The sequence below is a fragment of the Taurulus bubalis genome (assembly GCF_910589615.1).
Source record: "Taurulus bubalis genome assembly, chromosome: 12".
In the NCBI taxonomy this organism is placed as follows: domain Eukaryota; kingdom Metazoa; phylum Chordata; class Actinopteri; order Perciformes; family Cottidae; genus Taurulus; species Taurulus bubalis.
Window position 1 is genome coordinate 12,261,580 of NC_136600.1, and position 24,980 is coordinate 12,286,559.

A 24,980-nucleotide genomic window follows, 5' to 3' on the forward strand; every position below is an offset into this window, starting at 1 on the left:
GCGAGTCCAATAAGAACAGCCGGAAGAAGAAAAAAATCAACATGTGATGTGGATCTGGATACATTATCTGGATAACGATGGGTCTTTGCACCTGCGGTTAAGACATGTTTGTATTATCTGGAGTGGGCCTGCATTATAATGACGGATCGTAGGTGTTTCTGGCTGACCTATCAATATACATGGCATGTTGTAAATCAAAGTCTTTTTTAAATAACTTTTTGTTTGAAGATTTGCTGGTGGTCAAACATTGCAAACAGCCACTTTTCCTGAACCTCGGTGGAAAACGCCATGAGGTCAAGGCAAGATGTGAAGGAGAGATTCTAAAGATTTAGGAAAAGAGAAGCTCTGTTCAGATAATCCGACTGCATTTACACTAGGGTTCTGTAATCATGTGACAGTGGATGTTTTTGCATCGCTATAAATGTTGAGGGACGGCTTTATGTAATTTTCTTTTGTAAATGATGGTCCAGTGTATCCCAAGGAGATAAAGGAGATAAGAAAGGAAGCACTGAAGTACCTTTCCTTGGCATTTAGAGAATTGCACCAGCTCTTATCACGGCTGCAACTTCATTGTCTTCTCACTCGAACCTTACGAAGCAAAAAAAGACTATTCGACCGCAGCCACTCACTTCAACTACTTGTAGCTTTTACTGGGATTGTTTAAGATAGCAGGAAGAGGCGGAGTTAGGTCACCTTTCATCTTGTCAGGTGTTTTTTGTTTCTCAAGAATGTGGTCTTCACCTGCACTTAACTGAGATCTGATCACAATGTGAGACTGACCACCTCCAAATGCAATTGCAATTCCTTTATCCGGATAATGTTCTACATTCAGATTGCATTGTAATGTCAGTTGTGAATGGGTCATACCACAGATCATTCTTCATGTGGCGGTATAAATGTTTTGGGATTGTTTTGATGCTGATATTGCATTAAAGAGTTATCAAGTCAGAGACTGAAGCATTTAACATGGCTGCAATGTTCACCTTCATCTAATCTCCCGCCATGGCAGTAAGAGCATAAATGCATTCATAAAATATTTACAACTTCAAAAAGGAAAAAGAAGCCAAGGTTTTGCTCTTTCTCTTTAAAGACACACACTTTGTTGGAGAGATATTTATCTTCTTAGATATCTCTAGATATTTAATATTTAGATGTTTTGTTGGAGAGATATTTATCCCTCCAGAAAGCTGGCTATGAGATCCTAGAAATGATATCTATATGCTGCACTGATGTATCTCATCATTTTACTAAATACTGTTTACGCAGCAAGTCTTCTTCAGGTTACCTCCGTTCTAGTTTCATCAAACCCTGGTGAACACATCACTGATTTTCCTGCATGCAGTTTCAGGGGAAATGTTAATAGGTGAGGATCTGGGCACGGGCCAACTCTGTGTCTGCTGTTTGGGGCCTCTGGCAATATCCCACAATCAAGCATGAATTACACAAAAGAACAAATATAATATGTACAGCTCAGCTGTATTCAAAGGACCCGTCAATCCTGCCCACATTTATTTTTCCCATGGGAGTCAAATCCAGCATGACGGGTTTTAAATCCCGTCTTTCCCACAAACGACTTTCTATCTATGAAGAAATCCTACACACTTACTTACACTGGTGTAATACGGAGGTGTGGATAGATGGAAGGAAAGTTAACGTCTGCAAGCACACATCACCCTTTTCTTTGTTGTGTGGTATCTTGATTGCTTACTCAGCCGGTTTGGATAACAATGTGCCGACAACCAAAATACAGTTTGTACTATTAAATAATTTGCTTTATATCCTGGTCTGAGCAGGTCATCAACATTGTTTTACGGCTTTGTTTAAAGCTCTGCCAAAAATAAGTCTTGTATTTCAGGCTGAGCATCTTGGTTTCTTTCCTCTGTGCAGTCTCTGCGCCTTTCTTTTCTTAGTACTTGATAGTCAACGATACAAACGTCATCTTATGTAGAAATGCTTTCTTTTGTGTCTCAATTAGTGCCATTGATATTTTCAAACATCAGCCCTTTCTAGAAAATGCTGTGTGTATTCTACCATGGGATAAGGCACTGTGGGCTTTTCCTGTAAGCTGAAGAGACATCTTGTGGCAAAGAGGAAACACTAGCCATTGGCTAAGGTCAAAAAGATAAAATGTGGCCAATAGCTTCCTCAGACCAGGAAGTAATTTATCTCTTCAGCCTTCCAGACACAAACAACAAAGACAGCACAACCTGTATTACTGTATTTTGTCATTTGATTTAGTGTCATGAAACAAAATAGTCATGACCTTTACATAAAATAACATAAATAGACCAAAAAATACATCAGCAAGTAATTCAAGTCCAACACTTAGATCCAGAATTTCTTAAAAATAGTGCATATATTTTATATTATATCTGATATTGTCGGAATCAAAGCTCCTGATGCTGGAAATAGAGCCAGCTCTATCTTGATAGAGTAGTGCATTCAAAAGCAGACATAATACCTTCAAGCACAACATCATGAAATAGATTAGTTCAGCTTGTCCAACAAGCCGAGTGGATGCATGCTGAGTAAATCAAGACAAAACAGCTCGACGCACACAAGCTCTTTCCTCAGCTGGCGGTCATTATCTCAAATATTTCACCCATGTTTCCACCTGGGGAGTCTGAAACCACAAGCAACAAAGGTAAAAACCTTTCCATAAATTTTCCATTTTCTTTGCCAACATGAAAGAAAGTCATCATTTGTCTGGAGAACAAACACACAGCACAACACCCATAAAAGCAAGTGAGGTCCTCCAGCTGGGTGACGTCACACTCAGGCCTCTACAGTGTGTGTTCACCAGCATCAGCCTGTGCCACCCATCACGCCACATACTGTTGAGTCCCTGCGAAAGGTCCACGCTCCACTTTCTGATGGTTATGAGCGAGTCAAGTGTGAGATCTGACAGAGGGACGACACGGGAACAAGGCGGTGGCCGATGTGCTCGCCTAACCCTCCTCAGCCCGGCTGACCAGTATCAATTTGCAGCAGACATCCTTCCCTCCTCTTCCTGCTCCCGCCGATCCAGAAAAGAGCACAGTTGACAGGGGCATCGAGCCGCATGTGTCACGGCCTGCTATATAAAGCACAAAGGCCGTGAGTGAGCTCCGACTGTCATGGCGTGTCCTCGGAAACACAGACCGTCTTTCACTGAGCGGCGCTGTGACGGACTCAGCGCAGCCCTCGCAGGGATAATGTCATCCCTCTTTGCAATGCTTGAAACCAGCAGCCAATAGCTTTCCATCACTAATTATCAGAATCAGAGTCAAGTAGGTCAACATTTACCAAATCATCTCCAAAGGTGTTTCTTAAAAAGTGTGATGATTTTTTTTTTATATTTAGGTTAGTAACTTACTGGGAATCCAAACTTGTTGCAAACAGGTCGCTTATTTGGGCTTTTGGAGCATGCACAGTCTCACAGAAGCTAAAGGAACCAGTTCAGTGGCCATGGCAACCTTGTGGGAGCCATAACAAGAGGGGTTTTGTGCTCATGGGTCGCTTTGGTGAACCCTGCTGTCATTGGTCTCCTTTTCATTCTCTCCCTCGCTCTCCTTGTCTGACTGTTTCTCTTTCTAACGCAGACACACTCACACACAAACCAGTCTTGTTTTTTTGTTAATTTTCCCAGGGTGCATGGTGTCCCTGCATGGGGAGTGTTTACAGGATGTTATCTGTGTCAGTGCCGGCCCCTCATCCCTCTGAGTGGGTTTCTGAGGAATGCTGGAACGGGATGGAGGAGTTCCAAAGGGGGAGTGACGAGAGAGAGAGAGAGAGACAGAGAGAGAGAGAGCGAGAGAGAGAGAGAGAGGGAGTCTATATATACATCCCTAGGAGGCTGGTGCTCATAGGCACAGCTGGACTACTGGATAACTGGACCGTAGCCCACTGGATATTTAGCTAGAAAGGTGAGTTCATCTTTTTCTGCTCTAGTTCTTTATTCAGCATCTCCATCATCTACTTCACCACTTAACCATCATTTATAGTTTTCCATAAAAGGTAAAGAAAAAGAAAGAAAGAAGTAATGAAAAACTCAATATTCAGTTTTGTAGGTTCAGCATTTCCCACCTTTATTAAAGCTGGCCTTCATTAGAAGCTTTTTAATTTCTTTAAAGGTAAAATGTTTTTCTACAGGAAAAAATGTATGTAAGTGAAATTCCAGAGGAAGAACTAAGTCCTTTGGGGGATGTGGTCTTGTTAAAAGCTTACGTGTGTGGTTCCTATTGAAGTTCTAGCTCTGTAGCAAAGTATATCACATTGAAAGGGGAGACCAGTGTTTAATCAAGTGCCGTGTGCGACTCGCCTTTTTTCCTTTCACAAAATATATTTCACTTTTTGAGCTGAAAGAAGACACACTTTTTGGGGTTTTTACAAGGGAAGATATTTTCAAACACAAACCAAGATTATTACTCAGTAAGTATTTACTTTCACTGTTATTTGTTTTACCTTTCAATTAGAATGGAATTTAATTATGTAAACATTTTAAATGGTGCACTTTTTTGTTATTTTAATGACATGGAGATGTGATGTGGATGAATCTTAAAAGCACTGATGGCATGCGGTTGAATAAAGTAGATCTAATTAGTATTAGGCAAGGCTTTGAAACGACACCACTGATCTCATCACTGCAGCAATTACTATTTTCTGTAGTTACTGCAATAATATAAACCTGTATTTCTCTCTACCAAAAAGACATTTGTATGCATACTAGTTTTAATTACATTGGTACTGTAATGATTAGGGAAGTGTGATTGCATTATTGAGCAAGTGCAGTGGTGGGGATTTTCTTCTCTCAGACCTGGGTGTGCCTTTTTCTGAACTGGATATGGGCTCCAGGGAGCGAGAAATTAGTTAGGTCATCTCTCTTGTGTATTTTACATCGAAAACCTACTATCGTTCCCAAAGTGTTCCCCTTCTTTCACCATGTTGTGAACATCTGTGTTTGCTTTGGGTCTTGGCTATTGTTGGAGCAGTTAAAAAAAAGAAGAAAAAAAAGACATCTCAAAGGGCCAATATGGCAATGTTGCACAATACGTCATAATTCATGAGTACACACACCATGTTTGATATTTGTTCTGAATTGCCATCCATGTGTGCCTCGTTTGTGTACTTTCATGAGCTTTTTTCTGATATGTGTCAATGCCACCAAGGCTTAAAAAAACGAGTCCCTGTCATTAGCCGAGGCTTCGAGGGTGCGGCATGAAACTGGATGCCTACATGTGCAGACATGACCTGCTGTTGGCTATAACGTTTTAGGGTTTTGTTTGTCAGGAAAATGTCCTGTGAGAAAAAAAAGACTCTATGTCAGCTGTTTAGCTTTGCTTTGCCAAATTTAAGTTAAAAAAAAAAGTGAACATATGTTTTCTGAAATGTCATCAAATATATAAAACTATGATGAACTTCACAAGGGTTTCATGTCTCTTCTTCTTTCAGGCAACAGCAAAGCCTCTGGCAGTGGAAAACAATTTAGATCAGTTAGTGTGAAATACATAACGCAAAGATGAACGGTGTGGCAGATTGGCTCGTGCTGAACAGGGACAAGATCGAGAAAGGTGTGGAGATCATGGGGCAAGCCTCAGAGGTGCTCGCAGCCACCGTGGGCCAGCTCCACCCCATCTTGGAGGCCGTGTTCGTGGCTTCAGCCGAGATACTCAGCAACCCGGACAGCAAAGAAGCTCGCTACCTGACTCAGCAGTTTGAACTAGTCAACCAGCAACTCGAGGGAATCCAAGATGAGATTGATAAAATTGCCCTGGAGCTGCAGAGGTCGTCGTTGAACAAGCAGAACTTTGATCGAGAGGCCCAGATGCTCAGCCAGTACGAAAAGTTCCAGGACTTTGTCACGGCTAAGCCCAAGTTCAAAGAGAAGAAAAGGGAGAAGTTCCTCAGCCATTACGAGAACACCGATGCCGACTTGAACCTGGACGCCCTCTACAATGCTGTCATTGGAGAGAGCACCGCGGGAGACCCCTTGCTTGAAACAGTCGTCACCACAGAGCAGAGAAGCAGAAGGGCAGTTGAGGATTTCTGCGCCCGGCTGAAGAAGCTTTTTGTGGTGGGCATTATCGCCGTCATGGGCCACTCCGCCCTCAAGGAAGGGGTGGTGGGGGAGGAGATGGTGAAGAAGTGGCAGGGACGGATGGAGGATGTGGAGACACGAATGAAAGCGGCTGTGGATGACTGTACTGACAACTTCGCCGATCAAGCCAAGCTGGACATGGAGCTCCTGCTACAGGAGAATCCCGGCGCTATCAACCACGATTTCACCAAATCCCTTCTGGATTCTCTCGTTAAGAAATACGATTGGGTGAACTGGTCCATCAGGGCCTTCAGCGACAAGGAGCGCATTTTTTTTTTCAACTGGCTGGCCGGAAAGAAGTGCCACGGAAGTGGAGGAGCCAACTGGTTTGACATTTTGACCAAGAGCAAGATCAAAGTGGTCGTCTCTTTCTGCGTTGACCCCAAGCCCATCAACAAGAGTCAGATCCAGGAGCAGATTGAAATTCAGAAGATGAAGGGGAACATGATTGAAGTGGCTCTGGCCTTGAACAAGAGCTTCCCCAACTGCTTGGTCCATGCTGTCAGCCATTACAAGGAGGTGGTGGAGTCCAACAACTTTCATGAGGATTGTTACTACTATGGTAAACACAAAAGAGCCTACCTGTGTATCCACTCCGAGTAGGCTCACAGAAAAAAAGTACAGCCGCTTACAGGAATGAGCAACGCATACATTAATGAATGTCTTTACCAGGGACCTGGAAATATTTCCATTAAATATTGAAAAATTAATTCATACATTCTGTCTTTGTTGATTCATAATCTGCTTTGTCAGGTTTCTGGCTTGTGATTCATTGTCTTGCTTGTAATGATTTGTATTCTTTTACATATATATTTCATGGGTTTTTTCAGTGTCTTACATCTCCATGCCAGCTATGACGTAGTGTAATGACTCTTGTAATGATTCTGTCCCCATTGGATATTCCTAGAGTTGGGCGATATGACGATATTAGTCTCTAACTGCGAGGGACTTAGCCATACAGTTTATACCAAGGCAACCTTCCCCTCTAATACCTTTAAACATTTCTCAGATCATTGTAGGCAATTTAGTAACTACAGCAAGACTACTTTATGGCGTTATCAGATTTGTATAAAATGTCCTGTTGCACTGATGTGATGCAGTACTGTTTGAGTTATTTTAGGCCTCCCAGTTCATTATTGACCTTTGAAAGTTGTCTCAAAGCAAGCAATTTTACCTTGATTTGGGATTGTTTGTGGACTGCTGTTTCTGATGTAAAAATAACTGTGTAGCTCAACACTTGCCCCCCTTCTTGCTAAGAGTAAGATAAGAGGATGCAGACCATGTGTAACATGTTTGTCTGTAAGATATGAGTCAACAGCCAGGAGACCGTTAGTTTAATTTAGCATGAAGACAGGAAGTGCCAAATGACAATTTGCAAGTTATGTGCCGAACTATTACTAACAGGGACTTCTCGTCACACAACCACCGTGCAGGTTAAATAAACAACATATAACGCGTTAAACTAGTGAGATTTATTTTACCTTTGGACGCGTAAGATAGCAGTTGTCAGACTTTATGCTAAGCTAAGATAACCGCCTCCTGGCTGGAGATTCATATTTAGTAAGAGTCTGATATGGCCAAAAGCAACATAAGTAAATAAATGGACCTTGAGTTGAGATTGTTTTTTAATTTCTTATACAATTTCTCAATTTGTTTAAGAGAATATTTACCACCTATATCACAAAATGAAAACAAATGACACACACTGTTGTAGCGGATTATTTGTATATTGCCCATTCCTTGATATAAATGTGTATAAAACAAAATCAATATTCTTGCTGCTTTTGGTGCAATATATTGCTGCAGGGCGAACGTCCAAAATCTTTATTCCACAATCACTTTGCAAAGATACATATGTATATTTTACTTTAATTTGTAATAAACACGAAAATATGAATGTATTTTTGTCATCATTGGTCATCATTACTCAGTTATTCAAAAGCACTTTTTGAGTTAGAACCTATTACAATGATTGAAAATCATGATTAATTATGACGCCTAATGCTCTGCTGACAGCACATCTCTTTTAACAGTAGTAATGCTTTAATAACATTGTTTATCAAATGGGTGGAGGTTGAACTGTAATAATATCGCCACAGCAACAATCTATTGTGCTCACAACTTTTTTTTGTAATCCTCTACCACCCAAGTTTCTTTTTCTTTTTTCTGTCTGACTGGGTGTGCCTCTGTAACACGAGAGCCACATGACCAATAGGAAGACACGCAGTCTGGAAGTTAGTGTATTTCTTCCGCAAACTTTTTAAGGTGAGTGCCTTTCTGATTAAAATGTTCCATAGTGGACAGGCTCATATAGGTTAACAGTGATGGTAGCGATAAGACACTGAAATAGAAAACGATCGATTCCACTTCATCAACTCCATTCCAGTCTCTCGTTATATAATCGAGCTTTTCTTTTCTCCCTCTTTGACAGCAGCAACGTGCTGTGTAAAAAAAAAAGTCAAATGCGCGTATTTTGTTAACGCGGCTTCATTTAATAAAGTGAAGTGGGTGATTAGATGAATCAGCAAAAAGAAAAAAAAGTAAAAGTAATGCAGTTAAACTGAAACGCGTCGACTTGTATGGGCGTTGGTTGCCAGATCTGTTGCCACCGCTTCACTTCTTTTTTTTTTGTCCAGGAAGTGTTTTACTTTTTTCAATGGCGCTATCCACTTGTGTTGCGTTGTAACAGAAAAGCCCAGTCTGTGGTGTTAACCTGCGATGTTTGTTTGGCTCTCTGTCCATCGGCTGTAGAATGATACAATTAGAAGCCTTGTACGCGGACCGATCAATACATGCTCCATTAAGAGGCGCATTAACTGAGCGCTTAGTTCGTCTCTCGGCGGCCAGACTGAGTGGTCAGCTGTCAGAGGGTTTGGTCATCTTTGTGTTCAGAGGAAGCTCTGCCACACAACATTAATGAAACATTAATGGAACTATCGTTTGATGGAGGTGGTAGCATGCACATGACGTTTCACTTATTTTATTTTGAGAAATTAACACGTTTCTAATGTAGCTAAACTTAAATTATTAGTTTCGATTTTATACACAATACACATTCAAATACAAGTTGCATTTAAAATGTAGGTCAAAATCTACAGTCTGTGGTCAAAATACAGAAGAACTATCGGCTAAAAGTACTCAAAGTATCTTCTGCAGAAAAAAAGGCCCCCTGTGACTGACGTATTATTATGTATTGCAATATTAGATCGTTTATACAGATTCATCCGTGTGCTTTTATAGCGGGTAGAGGTGGAGCTAGTTCTCACTACTTTATATTTATTTCCTGTCCAGTGGTTGCCAAACTAGAGGTCGGGCCCTCCATAGGGTTACAAGAAGAATCTAAGGGGTCGTGAGATGATTAATGGGTCAGGAAACAAGAAAGAACAAATATTCTAGACACAAATCTATTTTATTTGTTTGACTTTTGTCAAATATAGTATTTTATGAGGTGTCACAAGCCAAAACATATTGGAAACAGTGCTTTTTTTTAATGTATAGGGTTTAATACACTTAATCAGAAAGTAAAGAGTACAATGTTTTCCTCTGAAATGTAGTATAAATGGAAATACTTAATACCTCAAAGTTACAGTCTAGTATATGTTTACAAGAACATTTGTATGTTACGTTCCACCACTGGAAAGTAACTAGAGTGAAAACATTAGTAAAAAAAACAATACTTGTTATCCGTGTCTATCGGGTGGAAATCATATCTCTGGTGAGATGCACCTTCAGTTCTCTGTTTCTGAAAATGTGATTTCTTCAAGCACTTTTATGCTCAAACTGTGTGAAGGTGCTTCACATGCACTCAGCTGCAGTTACACCACCCCCGGGACCTTGAGAGAAAGAGATAGATAGCGTCAGTGGAAAACAGGAATCACAGTTTTAGCACGGTCAAATCCAATAAGATACAGTAACTGTAAATGCTCTAACATCCTGCGGGAATGTCCTGTACTTTGTTGTTTTTGTTGTCAAGTCTCACAAGGAAATTATGCAGATATTACATATTTTATTTCACAATTAATGCAGAAACAGAGCTTTGTGGTTGACATTCAAAGGATGCTTTAATGGGATAGTTTCCCAATTTGGAAAAAGCCAGAAAAAAATGAATTTGGCTTTCTGGCCAAGAGTATATGAGAAGATCAATATCACTATCATGTCTGTCCTTTAAATATGACGCTACAGCTAGCAGATGGTTAGCTTAGCATAAAGCCTGCACACAGGGGGAAACAGCCTGGCTCAGTTCAAATCTCTTAATCTCCCGACAACCAGATATGAGTTCAACTCTCAGGAAGAAAGAGAATAAGTGTGTTTCCCACAAATGTTGAACTACCCCCTAAACCTTTGTTGAGATCTGTAAATCCATGTTGGAATGGAGTCACCAGTGTTGACAGCCTTCTTGTCTGTGGAGGCCTGCAGATGTGTCTGACTGCTGTAGAAGTGTTTGATGCATCAGACTGAGAAATGGGTGATATCTTCTCACAGAAATCTTCTGCAGTCGAGCTAGATTACCGGCACAGAGCACACTTCAGCAGAAAGAATAACAAGCTGACAGATTATTTTCCATTGTCTTGTTGCTGTGGTAACTTGCTGAGTTTCACTGGAAAACGCACCCTTGCCCAGCAAGTTTAACCTCTTACACTTAATCACTTCCCACGCCTGCTGCTCCATTATTGACTGGGCTGAAACACTGCTGAAGCACTGCTGCTGCTCCTCCTTCAGCCCCAAATTAAAAAAAAAGCCTCTCTGAAGGCCAGAAACATGAATTAAAACATGTTGCTTGAGCTGCTGTGTGAAAAATTAATGTGAGACTGAGTTTGTGCAGCCAGTAGAAGACTGTTCCATCATCTTGCATTCAAATTAGATTTCCACCCAAATAACACTTTTCCAATTTTGCAAAAGGACATGTCCAAACATGCCTAGAAAATCAATCTGGGTTACTCTGCCAGTCAGCTTTTTCTCCGTTTCCTGTACTTTGGGAGGAGGCGTTTTGGTGAATATAATTTTTTTTTCAAAATCCAATGGACCTTGTTTTTCAAGTGCAAAGCACAAGACAGGATGTCATTTCCTTGATATGAGGACTCTAGCACCACTAAACCCTTTTAGGCAGTCAGTCAGCTCTCCTCCATGTTGTCTTCACAAGTTATACTCCACGAAGAGAAATGACAGATTACACTTCTTCTTTAAGACCAATACCAGCTACTCTCACAATTACCACAACTTTAACTTAAAAGGTTTAATGAGCCACCTCGATGAAACTGTTTACAACAGTAAGCACACCAATAGCATACAAACAATTCAGCCCACACCGGCCCTCCGTCACTGCTGAATTCCCTCTGCATTGTTGAGTCATTGCTCACTGGGTGTGGCCTTCAGCCAGCACTGAAGCTCACTTGGCTGTTTCTCTCTTTCCTTATCAGTTTTTGCTGTGTCGTAAGAGGAGCGAGGGAGCCGGCTGCAGTCTAACAACACTGAAAAGAACAGTAAGCCCAACATTTGTTGTTTCTGTCTTTTCTTTTGCGGTCAGTGTTTTACCTGTTTGATTGTTCTTAGAGGAGGTTTTCTTGCTTAAATATCACAACAGACTGTTTCTAACCATGTCAATATGTTTCTCTTATTACAATCAGCCTGAGAGACATCAGCAAAGATGGCAAGCCAGCTACAGCAGCTTGTAGCGGAGAGGAAGGACACGGTGGAGACTGTGATGGAAGTGTTTGAACACGGAGCTGAAATGGTGGCCAGCATCGCTGGCGACCTTTTCCCCATATTCGCCATCGCTGCCCCAATCGTTAAACTGGCTCTGGACAATGTGGAAAGCAAAGAGGCGGTTTTCATGAAGGAGCAGTTTCAAAAGGTGCGAGATCATCTGGAGGGGGTCTCCGAGGAAATCCAGCGGATCAACGAGGAGATCAAGAAGAGCGGATTGGATGCTGTGTATTTCCCAGTGGAGGAGAACATCACTAACCAGTTCAGGAAGTACATGGACATCCTCAACGCCAAACCCAAGTTTCGGGAGGTCAAGAAGAAGCTTTTCCTGGATCATTTCGCCAAGTCCGGCGGTGACAAAAACCTGATCACCCTCTACAACTCTGTGACGGGAGATAACTTCTCTGGGGAATCCGTGCTCGAGATCACTCTGAACTACGAGGAGAAAAGTCGCCGGCCGTTGGAGGACTTCTGCGCCAGGCTGAAGAAGCTCTTCTGCATCGGGATCATCGCTCTTTTGGGCCACGCCGCTCTGAAGGGGTACGATGAGGAGGACGCGCTTCTGAAAGAGTGGGGTGAGAAGATGAAGACCGTCCAACTTAAAATGAATGCCGTCATTGAAGACTGCATCGTCAGCTTCCCCAAACAGGCCGAGATGGATTCCCGTCGACTGGTGAGAGACGAGTCAAACTTAACCAACCAGCAGCTAGCTGATGCTATCATAAAGATACTGAAGAAGAAGTACGATTGGGTGGGCTGGTCCGTGCGTATTTTCAGGTCCCCTTCAGGCCTGTTTGCCAACAAGAAGGATTACCACTGCCCGACAGGGAAGAGTCGCTTCCAGGTCCCTTCATCAGATGAGAAACTTAACGTCTGGGTGTCCTACAGCTCCTCGCCCGAGCCTGTGGACAGCAATCACATCCAGCAGCTGATCCAGAGTCAGAAGAAGCTCACGGTGGTGGGTGTAGCCGAGGTCCTGTATGAGAAGTTGCCCGGCTCCTGCGTGGTCCACACGGTCAAAACCAGCAAAGACCTGGCCTGCTCCTGGAGCTTCACAGATGAGCTCCACTACTGGGAGGAGCACAAGAACCTCTACGTCTGCGTTCACTGTGCCTGAAGTTTTAAACGCGGAAAAAAACTCTCAAAAGTCAATCATTCACTTTGTAGGTTACTTCATATTTACACGGATATTCACAGAGTCTATCGCTGCCTTAGTCTTTAAATACTTCACATTTTGTGCCTTAATTGAGTCTTTTTTTACCAAATTATTCTCTTTTTCTAAAGATGTTAACTGTTTGTTTATTGTATTATGGGTGCATCAAATCAGGTCAATTGTATATATTCATCCAATATTACAATTTGTCTACAGGCGCTTTACAGTCAGTGCAGCATACGAAACCCTCTATCCTTAGACCCTTGATTTAGATCAGGAGAAAAATACTTTAATTGGGGGAAAAGAAGAACGCCTGAGAGGGATCCGTCTCCCAGGCTGGACAGACATGCAATATATGTCATATAGACAGACTTCCACAAGAAAGTAACTTTCTTTCACTAAGAATAATGACCTTTTCATCCCCTATAGCTGTGCTTAGCTGTATTCTCTGAACAGGCAGAAGAGCTCGGCTCTTCTCTTTAGGCTGTATTATATGTCTCTTTTTGCTATGAAATTGCTCAATCGTGTAACGTAATAATCTGCAAGTTCACAGTTGCTGAGGAATTCTAGTATGTGATCTACGACTGTGTTTTCGCTGTTAGTTTCAGGTGGACGTGGTTGTTTTGTTTTGGGAAAGTTGTTGACTTAGAATCCAGCTGTCTTACAGAGATATTGTGTTGCTTGCTGGTGGTGATAAGCGGTGACCTCGCCTTGTTGTGGACAAAGCTACAAGAGAGAAATGTCTCCAGATATTTTCACAGACTGACAGAAACCTTCATTTTGATTTCACTACTCATACTTCTCAAAAAGTCACTGCCTGCTGCACAGCACAAGCAAAGCAGAAACGATACAAGGCCCCACATAGCGTTGGCTGTCGTGAACTGGTACCCATGAAACTTTATTTACACACCCTGCCACGAACATGCCGAGGCGTAGTGACGGCAACACTGCAGACAGATGCCGAGCATAGCCCCTCTTGAGTCACGGTTTCATGTGGTGTTGCAACACAAACTGGAAGGTTGTACCTGCTCAATGGTGAAATATTTACTTTGTTGAATTATAGAAGGTAAACCATGGGTTGGGATCTTTTTTTTAAAGCTTTGATCAAAATTTGTCCAACATCAACACTACTTTGTAAGAAATATGTACTTGTAGACACTGAAGAAAGACACCACTGACCTGTTATTGTTTTAGATCACTTTTTTATTTTAAACCGCTGTAATTTGTGTGTGTTCTTTGTCTATATGTTATCGCCTATAAGTTTAATAATGTCTTTAAACATGTGACCAATTGACCCAAACTTGCCCCGTATTTACTGTAGTTATCAATACTAAGTGATTGATAAAATGTTCATCTTGCACTTTATTATTTCTATTTTCACACAGTACATTTGGATTATCAGTGTCTCAGAGTCAAAATCCTATTGGTACACCAAATCAATGAATGTCATACCAAAATATTACGAATAAAAAAAGTCATCATCATTTGTTTGTTTATTTTTGTGACTGACTCACAGTGTGTTGGTTGTTGTGACACACAAACCTCTGACTGTCTGTCTGGTTACTGGAGGGGGTAATACCTGCTATGAGTAAAACAAGTTAACTGCAGTGTTAATAATAATGACATTGTTAATCAATTCATTTATTGTTCACTTGTTGATCAAATATAACAGATCTGATTGCTAATATTTGTGATTGCACCACTTGCACCACAAATGTGTGTCCTTATTATGCATTTCACTAAAAAAGCTTTTCCTTTAATACGGTGACTCTTGAAAGCTAAATGCACAATACCACATCAAATTCCACTCCACTGAGGTGTCACAGAGCAGAGGATGTAACACCCAACTGCTCTGTGGAGAAATCTTACATCTTTGGGAGAAAAAGAGAGAAGAGGAAAATGATATTCTGGTTAGCTTGTTTGGAAACACCCATAGTGCTCTATAATTATGTGGTTGTGGCTTTTCTATCTTCGGCGTACAAAGACTCAGGGCCCTGCAGTGGAGCACACTGGCGGGTCAAGTGCCCGAACCGAAATGAACAAGTGCACAGGAAAACAAGTGGGTCAAAGATAGTTGTCTGTATTTCCACTACGAGTTCTTGGATTGGACATTTAAGCGGAAGCAAAGAAAATGACACAGTGAACTCAGGCTAAATGTGACCTTTGTGACCTCTGACCTTTTGTGACAAATAAGCCAATCAAATTTACAATGAAAGAGAAAACTATATTTCAGGATGAATATCTCTCATGTTCACTAGAGACAACCCGTCAAACCAACCTTGTCACCTACAAAATGATATACGTTCCCATACGACTAGACTCTCAATTAAGTTTTGAAGGAGATATTTAGTCCCCCAGATTACAGTCTCAGTTTAAAAACAGTTTTAAACATGTGGTTACATGTGGTTTAACATGTGTTTTTTTTTTTTTATGCGGGACATGTAAAGCTGTCTCCTTGATTGTTTGACCCATTCACCCCAACCCTCCTCCCCGTGTGGACATCGGGAAACCAATTTCATTGTATGGGAACTCTTTATTTTTCAGAGACAGTTGCTGTTGAAACCATACTTCTCCAACACGCTAAAGAGATTTCAATTAGGAGAGACCAGTCAAATAAAGAAAGGATTATTGTTTATTGTTAACAGATGATATGTGATGATAAAGTTTCTGAGTCTTTGGCGTTTGGACTCTACAGGAAGATTTGTAATTGAGGGCTGTCTGCCCCGATCAGCAACAAGGTGAATCCCCCGTGGAGTCAAGACCTGGTGGTGCTGATGAGGCTGATAGAATGATGAGTTGATGAAGCTGATGGATCTGCGAAGACTGGGCGGAGATGGGGAGATGGAGGGGTACGTAACAACTACATGAATTAACTGAAAGTATAGGGACATAGGGACATATAGGGTCATATGGGGTCATATTTAAAAGAGACAGCAGCACGATGATAGGCTAGTGATGTACTTGTTTCGTTGTGCTTATTGGATAGAGGAGACCAGCTGATCTAAACAGCTGTTGTCATGATTGATGCCCCGAACAATGACAGCAAGTAAACAGCTTCATGTTAATCTGTTACACTGGTTTCCCAACCCATCCCCCAACAGCTCCAGAGATCAATCTGAGGGCTCACAAGATAAGATACAATAAGGTACCTCTCACAAGATAGCAAGGAAGAGAAGAGAACAGGTGTATCTTGTCTCGTCTCTTTCCTTGTGAAATACTGTGTAGTTCCACTTCTTCAGGACTCTAGAACATGTTAAAATGATCTCAGGAGGTGAAACTCTCTTTGCTTGAAATGCTCATTCAAATATGTAACTTTAACAGGGGAACTAAGAGTTGTTAGATGACTTTGACTAGTTTATGAATCAAACAAACGTGTTGAGCCAAAAAAAGGTTGGGAATCTGTGGTCTAGTCAGTGCCGCATATTCTCTGTATCTGGATCTACTGCGACACATTCAAGGTCATTCAATTTATTTATACAGTCACAAGCAAGTCTCAACAGGCTGTAAAGAGACAGACAAGCAAACCCCGAAAGATGTGCAATAGGTGCACAACAATAAAACACAATAACATGGACAATGATGTGGAGTTAAAGCGTATATCAAACCAAAGGAGAGATGGGATTTTGTCCAGCATAAGAAATATAAAGAATACTGTAATAACAGCAAGAAATTTGGGGAGCTCAGACAGTCTTTTGATGTCAGGAAAAACACTCAAATTATCAAATCTGGCTCACAGAGGAGACATACCTTGTTGTCTGATACCTGTTTGCCAATGGAACCAGACTGAGACAGAAGGAATGTAGAGCTTTCCCTTTGCTTTTTAATGAAGCAAATCTCTTACAAGAGTTTCCAAAATTCCATTAGCAAATGACCGAGTTACGTCAATGCTCAGACAGCTGAGGCCCACAAACTGCTTTATCAGCAACTTTGAGGGAAAGAAACCTCCAGAAAACAAGCCTGAAAATGATCATCATTGACAAACATCTGCAATATGGGAAAACCTTTTAGAATTTTCTGGATATATTTCTACATTTTTGTCATTTAGGAAAGTGGACAAGAAATCATCATCTTTTAAGTTGATCTGACAAACCTTTGAGCAAACAGTTGTATATGTATACATCCAGCAGATTAAAGATCAACAGTATCATTCATTTGGAGTCATGTTTATGGTCATCTGATGAATACCAGTCCAATATCCACTGTCTTTTAGCTTTGTTTTTGGTCTCCACCAATGCTGCTGATGAGCCAATGAGTATTTTAACCCATATTTATCTTAATTTATGCAACTAGAAAACTTTGACTCTGAACAAAATTGCTATGCAGGAATAAAATAGTACAATAGAACTAACTAATTAGAGTAATTTAAGTACACGTTGTTGGCGAGCTCCTGATCTGTTTTCCTTTGAAAGGCTGCTACAGGCCAGTTTCTTTCTACGCCCAGGTGGGCCAACGGGGCTGCTGATACAAACCATTGGAATAGGGGAAGTGGTGCTTTTAATCAGACCAGAATTACTGGACCATGAATATGATTGGGCCACACAGCCCTGCATTGAGTCCGGATCGTCAGTTGACCTCAGGAACGCAGAAAAACATCACGTGCAACGAAAGGTTTCGCCCGCTTTGCAGGAATACATTGTGCTGCCACCCGTCACCTCAGCGTAATCCTCAACTCTGCCTTAACTCAATAGGAATAGCAGTCATTTGGGGAAATAACATTTTTTATCACATATTTGAATTGGATGGTTCAGGTCAGATGGTGCGTGGGAGGGGCCAGTTTTCTGAGAGACATCGTCTTCTCAGGGCTCAGGGTTCTAACTCAATCTTATTTTAAGAAGAGGAAACAAATACGTTTGGTATTTTGAAGCCTCAAGCTCTGCATTTTGATCGTCGCGATCTTGGTTTTTGGTGTCACCATCTTGTTTTTTTGCAACTTTAAGTGACCCGAGAGGGTGAAGCTAAGTACAACAGAACACTGTTTAAGACATTTTAAGCGAACCAAACATTTTAGAATCAACTTTCACTAACTGAAACTCACTGTGAAAGGGTTACAGTTCTAAGACGAAAACACAGACAAATCCCAGACTGGACAACGCTGGCAACGACCTCTCAATCATACAGTAGCCACGCCCTAAAGCCTACCCTACTTTATGGTGTATTTGACTCTAAATGAGATTTAGACTTTACTATGTTGTTCATTTACTAAATTAACATGATGCTATATTAAAGAAGCCTTGAAACTATAGTTGCCAACAAAAAGTAATGTTTACAATGTTTACTGAGGTAATAAATCAAGAGAGAAGCCCTGATGGCTACTATGAAGAATGCAAGTTCAAGGCATTGGCTTCACTTTTCAGACCAGCAGGTTTCCGTCTGTGTCCAGTTTGAGGAACCTGAAATAGTCTGTTGATGCTGAATGAAGTGAAGGAGACATCAACACAAAACTCAATGAAGTTTATCAGTTATCAATATGTTTATGACCTCGCTGGATTACGCAATGTCAATCATTTGTTTATTTTTCCATTGATTTATTTTTATACTGATAAAGCTGCTCTACTCAATGTTTTTTTTTTACCTTGGACTAAAGTTTGGAGTTTTTGGTTGATAATATTTCAATGATTTATTCACAGCTTGCTGCGCTGCTTCCACGTGGCCAAATAACAATTCATTCAGTTTGAAAGGTTTTGATTTGCATCTAGTTTAATGACTTCTGAATTAAGTCAACTAAAATCCATAAATCATTTGCGGGATAAAAAGTAAAAAAAACACAAACTTCTTGACCAACTTTCACTCACGATGGACCCCTTCCTCACCCTTGTTACTGTGATCTTCTGGCCTTCCCCTCCTCACATACCAGCGTCCGGGCATGACCCAGCAAGCGTATGTGGCACTGCATTCTGACTGCGTCAAAGAAAACCCTCTACTAAGGAGCTTTACAGGGGTATCACAGTTAGCTCTGGTATTGCCTTCAAAATGTAACCTGAGGCTTCGTTCAGATCCTTTCATACAACTTTTCTTCCAGACATTGTACGAGCAGTGACTCCAATGTCTGTTTTGCAATATAATAACAAACAATGACACCAGCACAAACTATGCAAAGCCTTCAGTCACCATCTGCACATCTTCAGTATTTAGAATAACTCCTGACTGGTTTCTCTCCCATTACGGTAGAAGACAAAAACACTTTGACTGGAGCCAAGAACACAGTCCTTAATTCTGGAGCAGTGTATCTGTGGCCAACAGTAAAACAACATGGTTCTGTTCAGTTTATCAGTATTTCGTTTTTCACCTTTATTTATGTATCCAGCGTCTCTAAGAGCAAGTACTTAAAAACACATGAATATCATTTCACGTGTGAAACATTCACATAGGCATCTGGTTTGTGTTCATTCCAAACGTGATACATTGACATCATATTGGTGCTTGTGATTTTGGGATATTTTGAAATGTAAGATATCCAAGACAGTTTTACATGCATGAGCTAGTGTGAAACAGCATTACCCATGAATATGTGAATGTGAGGTATTTGTACAGTTCATATGTGAAATATTGTGTGATATTTTACATGTAAATATCATATTCCATGAATATGATATATGAAAACATGAAATTCACATGCACTTTTAAGTAGGGAAGTTGAGGTTTAAGGGCTCAAGGGCAACTCAGTGGTAATAATAAGGGTGTTCAGTAAGTCATTTGTGAAAGCATCGGCCTCCAGTCCTGTGTTTTGATCTTGGCTCTGGAAGCTGTACCTTTAAACACAGGTTACGTAGATGTCTTACACCTCATCATTCAGGATTGATAACACATGAAAAACACAGACATACCTGTGGCTCTGCCTTAAGCCGCTCTGTGGGTTTGGAACTATTGTGCAACAGGAATTCAACATGAATCAACAAGTACATTTGAGGCACCTGCTGTAATTTAAATGAGAACCGAATCTTGTAGGCCGCATACAAATAGGACAGGTGCCTTCGTCACCTCCACATGTGTGAGAGTCTAGAGTTAATAACAAGAAAACGCCTGCTTTACCCTTCAGGGCCCAATTACCTCCCAGAATTCACAATTTCCTCTCAGAGTTGAAATATTTTAAAACTATACATTTTTATTTATGTACGAGTACTTTACAAAATCAGGGATTGTGTCTTTAAACTGACCGTAAAACATTTTTTTAGGGGTGATTAAAAGAGTACTTTTCAGCTGGATAATCACTAGCTTTGAATGAATTCAGAATAACTTTATTAAAATTAATTAATTAATCAGAATTAATGCATTTCAAACCAGATTAAAGTTCCATCTGGAACACAAAGCAATGATTCTGACTGTTGTGGCAATGACTGACTATGAAAAATGGGGAGAAATACAAATAAGTGTAATAGAAAGACATATGAAATGAGAAATGGTTGACGATAGATCATCTGCAAGACCGTCTCTATCCTTATCTCTGACATAACAAACTGTTTAGATTAATTCAGTTTTTATTTTATTTTCTCAGGATAACACAGACACCAGGATTCAGCGTTCTTTAGGTTTTTCACAAACTTTTTGACTTTTTGCCATTCCTATAAAATATTTGTTATTTATTAAGTTTCATGCTTTGTCTCCTCCAACATATCAGTTTTCTTTTTTTTTTAAGTATTTGTATTTAGCTGTCGCAAATGATGTTTTGAAATTTAACTTATATTCAATATTCTTTTTCAGTGATTATAATCAATAGCATCAATATGAATTAGGCTTATATCAGTATTGGATAAAGTAGAGCTTGCTCCCTTCTCAAAATAAGAAAAAATGTACATGTACAGCTAAAGGAACAACACAGCAGGTAATGTACAAGTGTGTATCTTAGAGAATGGACACCACCTAGTGGTCAACAGTGTCATTACAGACAACAGGCCTGCAACACAGCCTACCTAACCTATCATGGGCGTTGATTCAAATGTATTATTACGTGCACCACATTCACATCAATGAAAGTTGGTTAAATAGCCGAATCCAAAACATGTTTGCCATTATTTTTTGTATTTCCTATGTACCCCTACAGGTACGATACATGTTAAATGGACTTTCATTTCTAGTCTCCTGATCATTTCCCTGCCATCAAGTATTATATTTTGTGTATACTTCAGATCGTGCATACTGTGGTACCCTTGGTGAATATGTAATAAGTCATTACTTTCCCAGAAAACGGGGGGATAAACATAACCAATGCTGTTGCATCCATGCTGATGATTTAGTTTACATGAAATTAGAGTTTGAGATGTCTGCCTCCCCAATGAAGTGAATTGAATCTCATTCCTGAAATTTGAAAAACTCAAAAATGTTTTCACCATTTTTACCTTTATTCAAGAAAGTTTACTTTAAAACATAATCCAGAAGTTAATAAAAGGATATACTGTATATTTCAAAACAATCCCCACAACGTTAAAATTACCATTCAACCTGTGCCAGACTACGGACGGTATTTTCTCTTCAGCATACAATTGTAGTGTACTTGTGATTAGAAAAAAAATGCTGTTTGTTTTAAGGTGCTATATTAAAGGATTACAACGATGTATTGCTTATCGTCCTCCGACATCATCATCTTGTGTTTGGAAGCGTAATTGATAGACTTTAGGCACCAGGACTGGTCATGAGGACTTCCTTCAACACTGGCTGGTAAATCTCCTCATCTCTGCCGCCCTGCTGACACAACAAAGTCCACCTTCATAACGTGACAACATGAGAGAGTTCAGTAAAGTCAACTTGTTACTCAAGTTGTACACTACATTCACTAATATAACCACTTACTGTAACCCTACTACAACTGCTGCCATTACTAATGCTACCGGGAGTACAACTACAAGTACAATCGATCACTATTTGACTTGGATAGTGCTCGGGTGTGTTCGTACCTTTTGCTTCCTCAGGTTGAACAGAGCGTAGGTGCCCAGCACAGTGAACATGATGCAGACACACAGTGGGAGAACAGATGATCATAGTGATGTCCATGGCTGTCAGCAACCGCTGGTACGCAACAAGAAACACATAAAAAGGAAGGAATTCAGTTTGAGTTGCGGGTATTTCAAACTCAACTTTAAAATGGGAATAGATTCCTGCACTATGAAACTGCCAAATGTCAGTTTGGAATTTTAAAGGACAAGGCTGGAAAAATTCAATATCTTTGTCATTGTCAACAAATCCCATTAAAAGGACAACAATACACACTGAGTTTCATTCTTTTCCATAGATTTTATATATATATATATATACATATATATATATATATATATATATATATATATATATATATATATATATATATATATATTATATATATATATATAACAGAAGTTGAAAATAGTCTCAACTAATTCTGTATTAACTCCTCTGAGTAACAATTGCTAAAGACTACAGTTCCAAGCAGTTTAAGGAAATTGAGGAGCCTTTAAAAAAAAAATCATCTAACTATGTATACGTAGGAAGTTTTTAATGATTTACGACTGAGCTGAGCGCCACAGACGGAGCAGACAAGTTGGAAAGTGCTGAGTGACGGGCTAAACTAATGGGGTGTGTTAACAACAACAAAAATACTGCTGCATAAAAACAGCTTGATCCTTTAAAAGTATGCTTACCTGGAAATAGTATATTTGCAGTTGTCATCAGAACTATATGCATTGTCGTCACAAAAGTTGAAGGTGAAGACATCTCCAATGTCCACGGCGTACAGCACAACGCCAATAATGGCGAAGATAGAGCCAATTATGTTCACCAACACAGCAAAGCCCACCTGAGAAGAAAGACTACTTTATTCTTTTGACTTCACGGCGTACGTTTTTACACATTTCTTTTCTTTATATCTTAGCTTCATTCAGACATTGTGGACATTTATTTATGTATTTAATTGGAGCTTGGAGTTAAAAAGGTTTTGATTGCAACGAAGAACGGTGCTCTTTGTTCTTCCACAAGCTGCATCGCTAACGTTGATGCGTGAGTGACGTTCACCTCTACTTAGTGAATCCACTAATACACTCTCCAATTTCATAATTTAAACATTATTCATGAGCAGAAATCCACTACCTGTTTAATAATATCTGGCAGAATTAAAAGTGAAAATATGAGATGCTGTTTTATAGCGTTATTTCCAAATGTGTTAACTTGTCAGCGAGGACCAAATGAGGTTACTGATTGACAGGCACATGCAGATGAACTATTGCAGAGAGCTTCACAACATTTTTTTTATTAATTTGTTGTTTTATCGCCTTTGTTACCAGAGGAAGCGCAGGGATTGGATTAGAAGTGAAGTCCGCCATTGTGGAGAAAGATTTTTGATATTTGAACATAAAAACAAAGCACTGAAAAGTGATCCGTTTCATTCTGAAAAGTCAGCTTTTTCAAAACCAACATGGCTCAGTTCAAAATTCTGTTTCAAAACAAAACTCCTCATCTCTTCTCTGATTTTGACATCAGATGATTTGCTACCACGACTACACCTCATAGTGGCGTTCCTTTTTTCCCCGAAACAGAGAGAGACTGAAGTCTCATTTGTCACTGGATTTAAATTAATGCCTGCAGTGAATAAAAAATAAAAAGTGTCCAGGTCCTAACATCTGTCATTAAAGGAATGTATAAAAATAAGACGTGTCTTCTGATTAATCAAAGAAAAATCAGACTCCTCCAATGAATCGCCACCTTAACGTGGTGGAGGAGTTTGAGTGGCTCAGTGATCCTGGGAGCTATGTTGTCCGGGGCGTCAGCCCCTGATAGGGTCTCCCAAGGCAAACAGGTCTCGGGGGAGAGCCCAGACTAAGAGCGGTTCAAAAAAACCCTGATGAATAGCAGCCCACGGTTTAAAGCTACCTCGCCCGGACAAGGGAAACCGGGGCACCCTCCCGGAGCCAGACCCAGGAGGGGAGCTCGTCGGCGAGCGTCTGGTGGCCGGGCTTTCGCCCATGGGGCCCGGTCGGGCTCAGCCCGAAGAAACAACATGGAGCAGCAGTCACCCCGTGGACCCACCACCCGCGGGGAGAATTATCGGGGTCGGGTGCTATGCAGACCGGGCGGCGGGCCAGGCAGGAGACCTGGGCGAGCCAATCGCCGGCAGCATAGACTAGCTCTAGGGACGTGGAACGTCACCTCGCTAGCGGGGAAAGAGCCGGAGCTGGTGGAGGAGGTGGAGCGGTACCAGCTAGATATAGTTGGGCTCACCTCCACGCACAGCATGGGCTCTGGAACCAAGCTCCTGGAGAAGGGTTGGACTTTGTCCTTTTCTGGAGTTGCCCAGGGTGAGAGGCGCCGGGCGGGAGTGGGGATACTCACGAGCCCCCGGCTGAGCGCTGCTATGTTGGAGTTTTCCCCGGAGAACGAGAGGGTTGCCTCCCTGCGCCTACGGGTTGCAGGGAGTAAAGCTCTGACTGTTGTTTGTGCTTATGCACCGAACAGCAGTTCGGAGCATCCGGCCTTCTTGGAGTCGGTGGGAGGGGTCCTGGCGCCGCCTGCCGACTCCATAGTTCTCCTGGGAGACTTCAACGCTCACGTGGGCAATGACAGAGAAACCTGGCGGGGCGTGATTGGGAAGAACGGCTTGCCCGATCTGAACCCGAATGGTGTTTTGTTGTTGGACTTCTGTGCTAGCCACAGTTTGTCCATAACGAACACCATGTTCGAGCATAAGGTGGCTCATAAGTGTACCTGGTACCAGAACACCTTAGGCCGGAGATCAATGATCGACTTTGTAGTCGTATCATCTGATCTGCGGCCGTATGTCTTGGACACTCGGGTGAAGAGAGGAGCAGAGCTGTCAACTGATCAACTCCTGGTGGTGAGTTGGATCAGATGGCGGGGGAGTCGGCTAGAAAGACCTGGCAAGCCCAAACGTGTAGTGAGGGTGAACTGGGAACGTCTGGCGGAGGATCCTGTCCGGGAGGTCTTCAACTCCCACCTCCGGAAGAACTTCTCACAAATCCCGAGGGAGGCTGGGGACATGGAACCCGAGTGGACCATGTTCAAGGCCTCTATTGTGGACGCGGCTGCTCGGAGCTGTGGCCGGAAGGTCATCGGTGCCTGTCGTGGCAG

At 41.2% G+C, this 24,980-nt stretch overlaps 2 protein-coding genes and 1 long non-coding RNA gene across 3 annotated transcripts; 2 read left to right on the forward strand and 1 right to left on the reverse strand.

Moving 5' to 3' along the window:
• The first annotated feature begins 3,775 nt into the window (after nt 1–3,775).
• Nucleotides 3,776–7,977, forward strand: rpz5 (rapunzel 5). The gene is made up of 2 exons (XM_079227629.1): nt 3,776–3,905; nt 5,431–7,977. The coding sequence occupies exon 2, from the start codon at nt 5,498–5,500 to the stop codon at nt 6,677–6,679; it is 1,182 nt and encodes a 393-aa protein (XP_079083755.1). The 5' UTR covers nt 3,776–3,905; nt 5,431–5,497; the 3' UTR covers nt 6,680–7,977.
• A 3,456-nt stretch (nt 7,978–11,433) lies between these two features.
• On the forward strand, nt 11,434–14,416 carry rpz4 (rapunzel 4). Its single transcript, XM_079227541.1, has 2 exons — nt 11,434–11,556; nt 11,701–14,416. The coding sequence occupies exon 2, from the start codon at nt 11,721–11,723 to the stop codon at nt 12,894–12,896; it is 1,176 nt and encodes a 391-aa protein (XP_079083667.1). The 5' UTR covers nt 11,434–11,556; nt 11,701–11,720; the 3' UTR covers nt 12,897–14,416.
• A 6,911-nt stretch (nt 14,417–21,327) lies between these two features.
• On the reverse strand, nt 21,328–22,713 carry LOC306745421. The gene is made up of 3 exons (XR_013771113.1): nt 22,541–22,713; nt 21,821–21,932; nt 21,328–21,608 (listed from the first exon to the last, which is right to left on the reverse strand). It is a non-coding gene; the product is annotated as an uncharacterized lncRNA (long non-coding RNA).
• Nucleotides 22,714–24,980: the final 2,267 nt, after the last annotated feature.

What these genes read in the sequence shown, in the direction of transcription:
- rpz5 (XM_079227629.1), top strand. Translation starts at nt 5,498, where the DNA reads ATGAACGGTGTGGCAGATTGGCTCGTGCTGAACAGGGACAAGATCGAG.
- rpz4 (XM_079227541.1), top strand. Translation starts at nt 11,721, where the DNA reads ATGGCAAGCCAGCTACAGCAGCTTGTAGCGGAGAGGAAGGACACGGTG.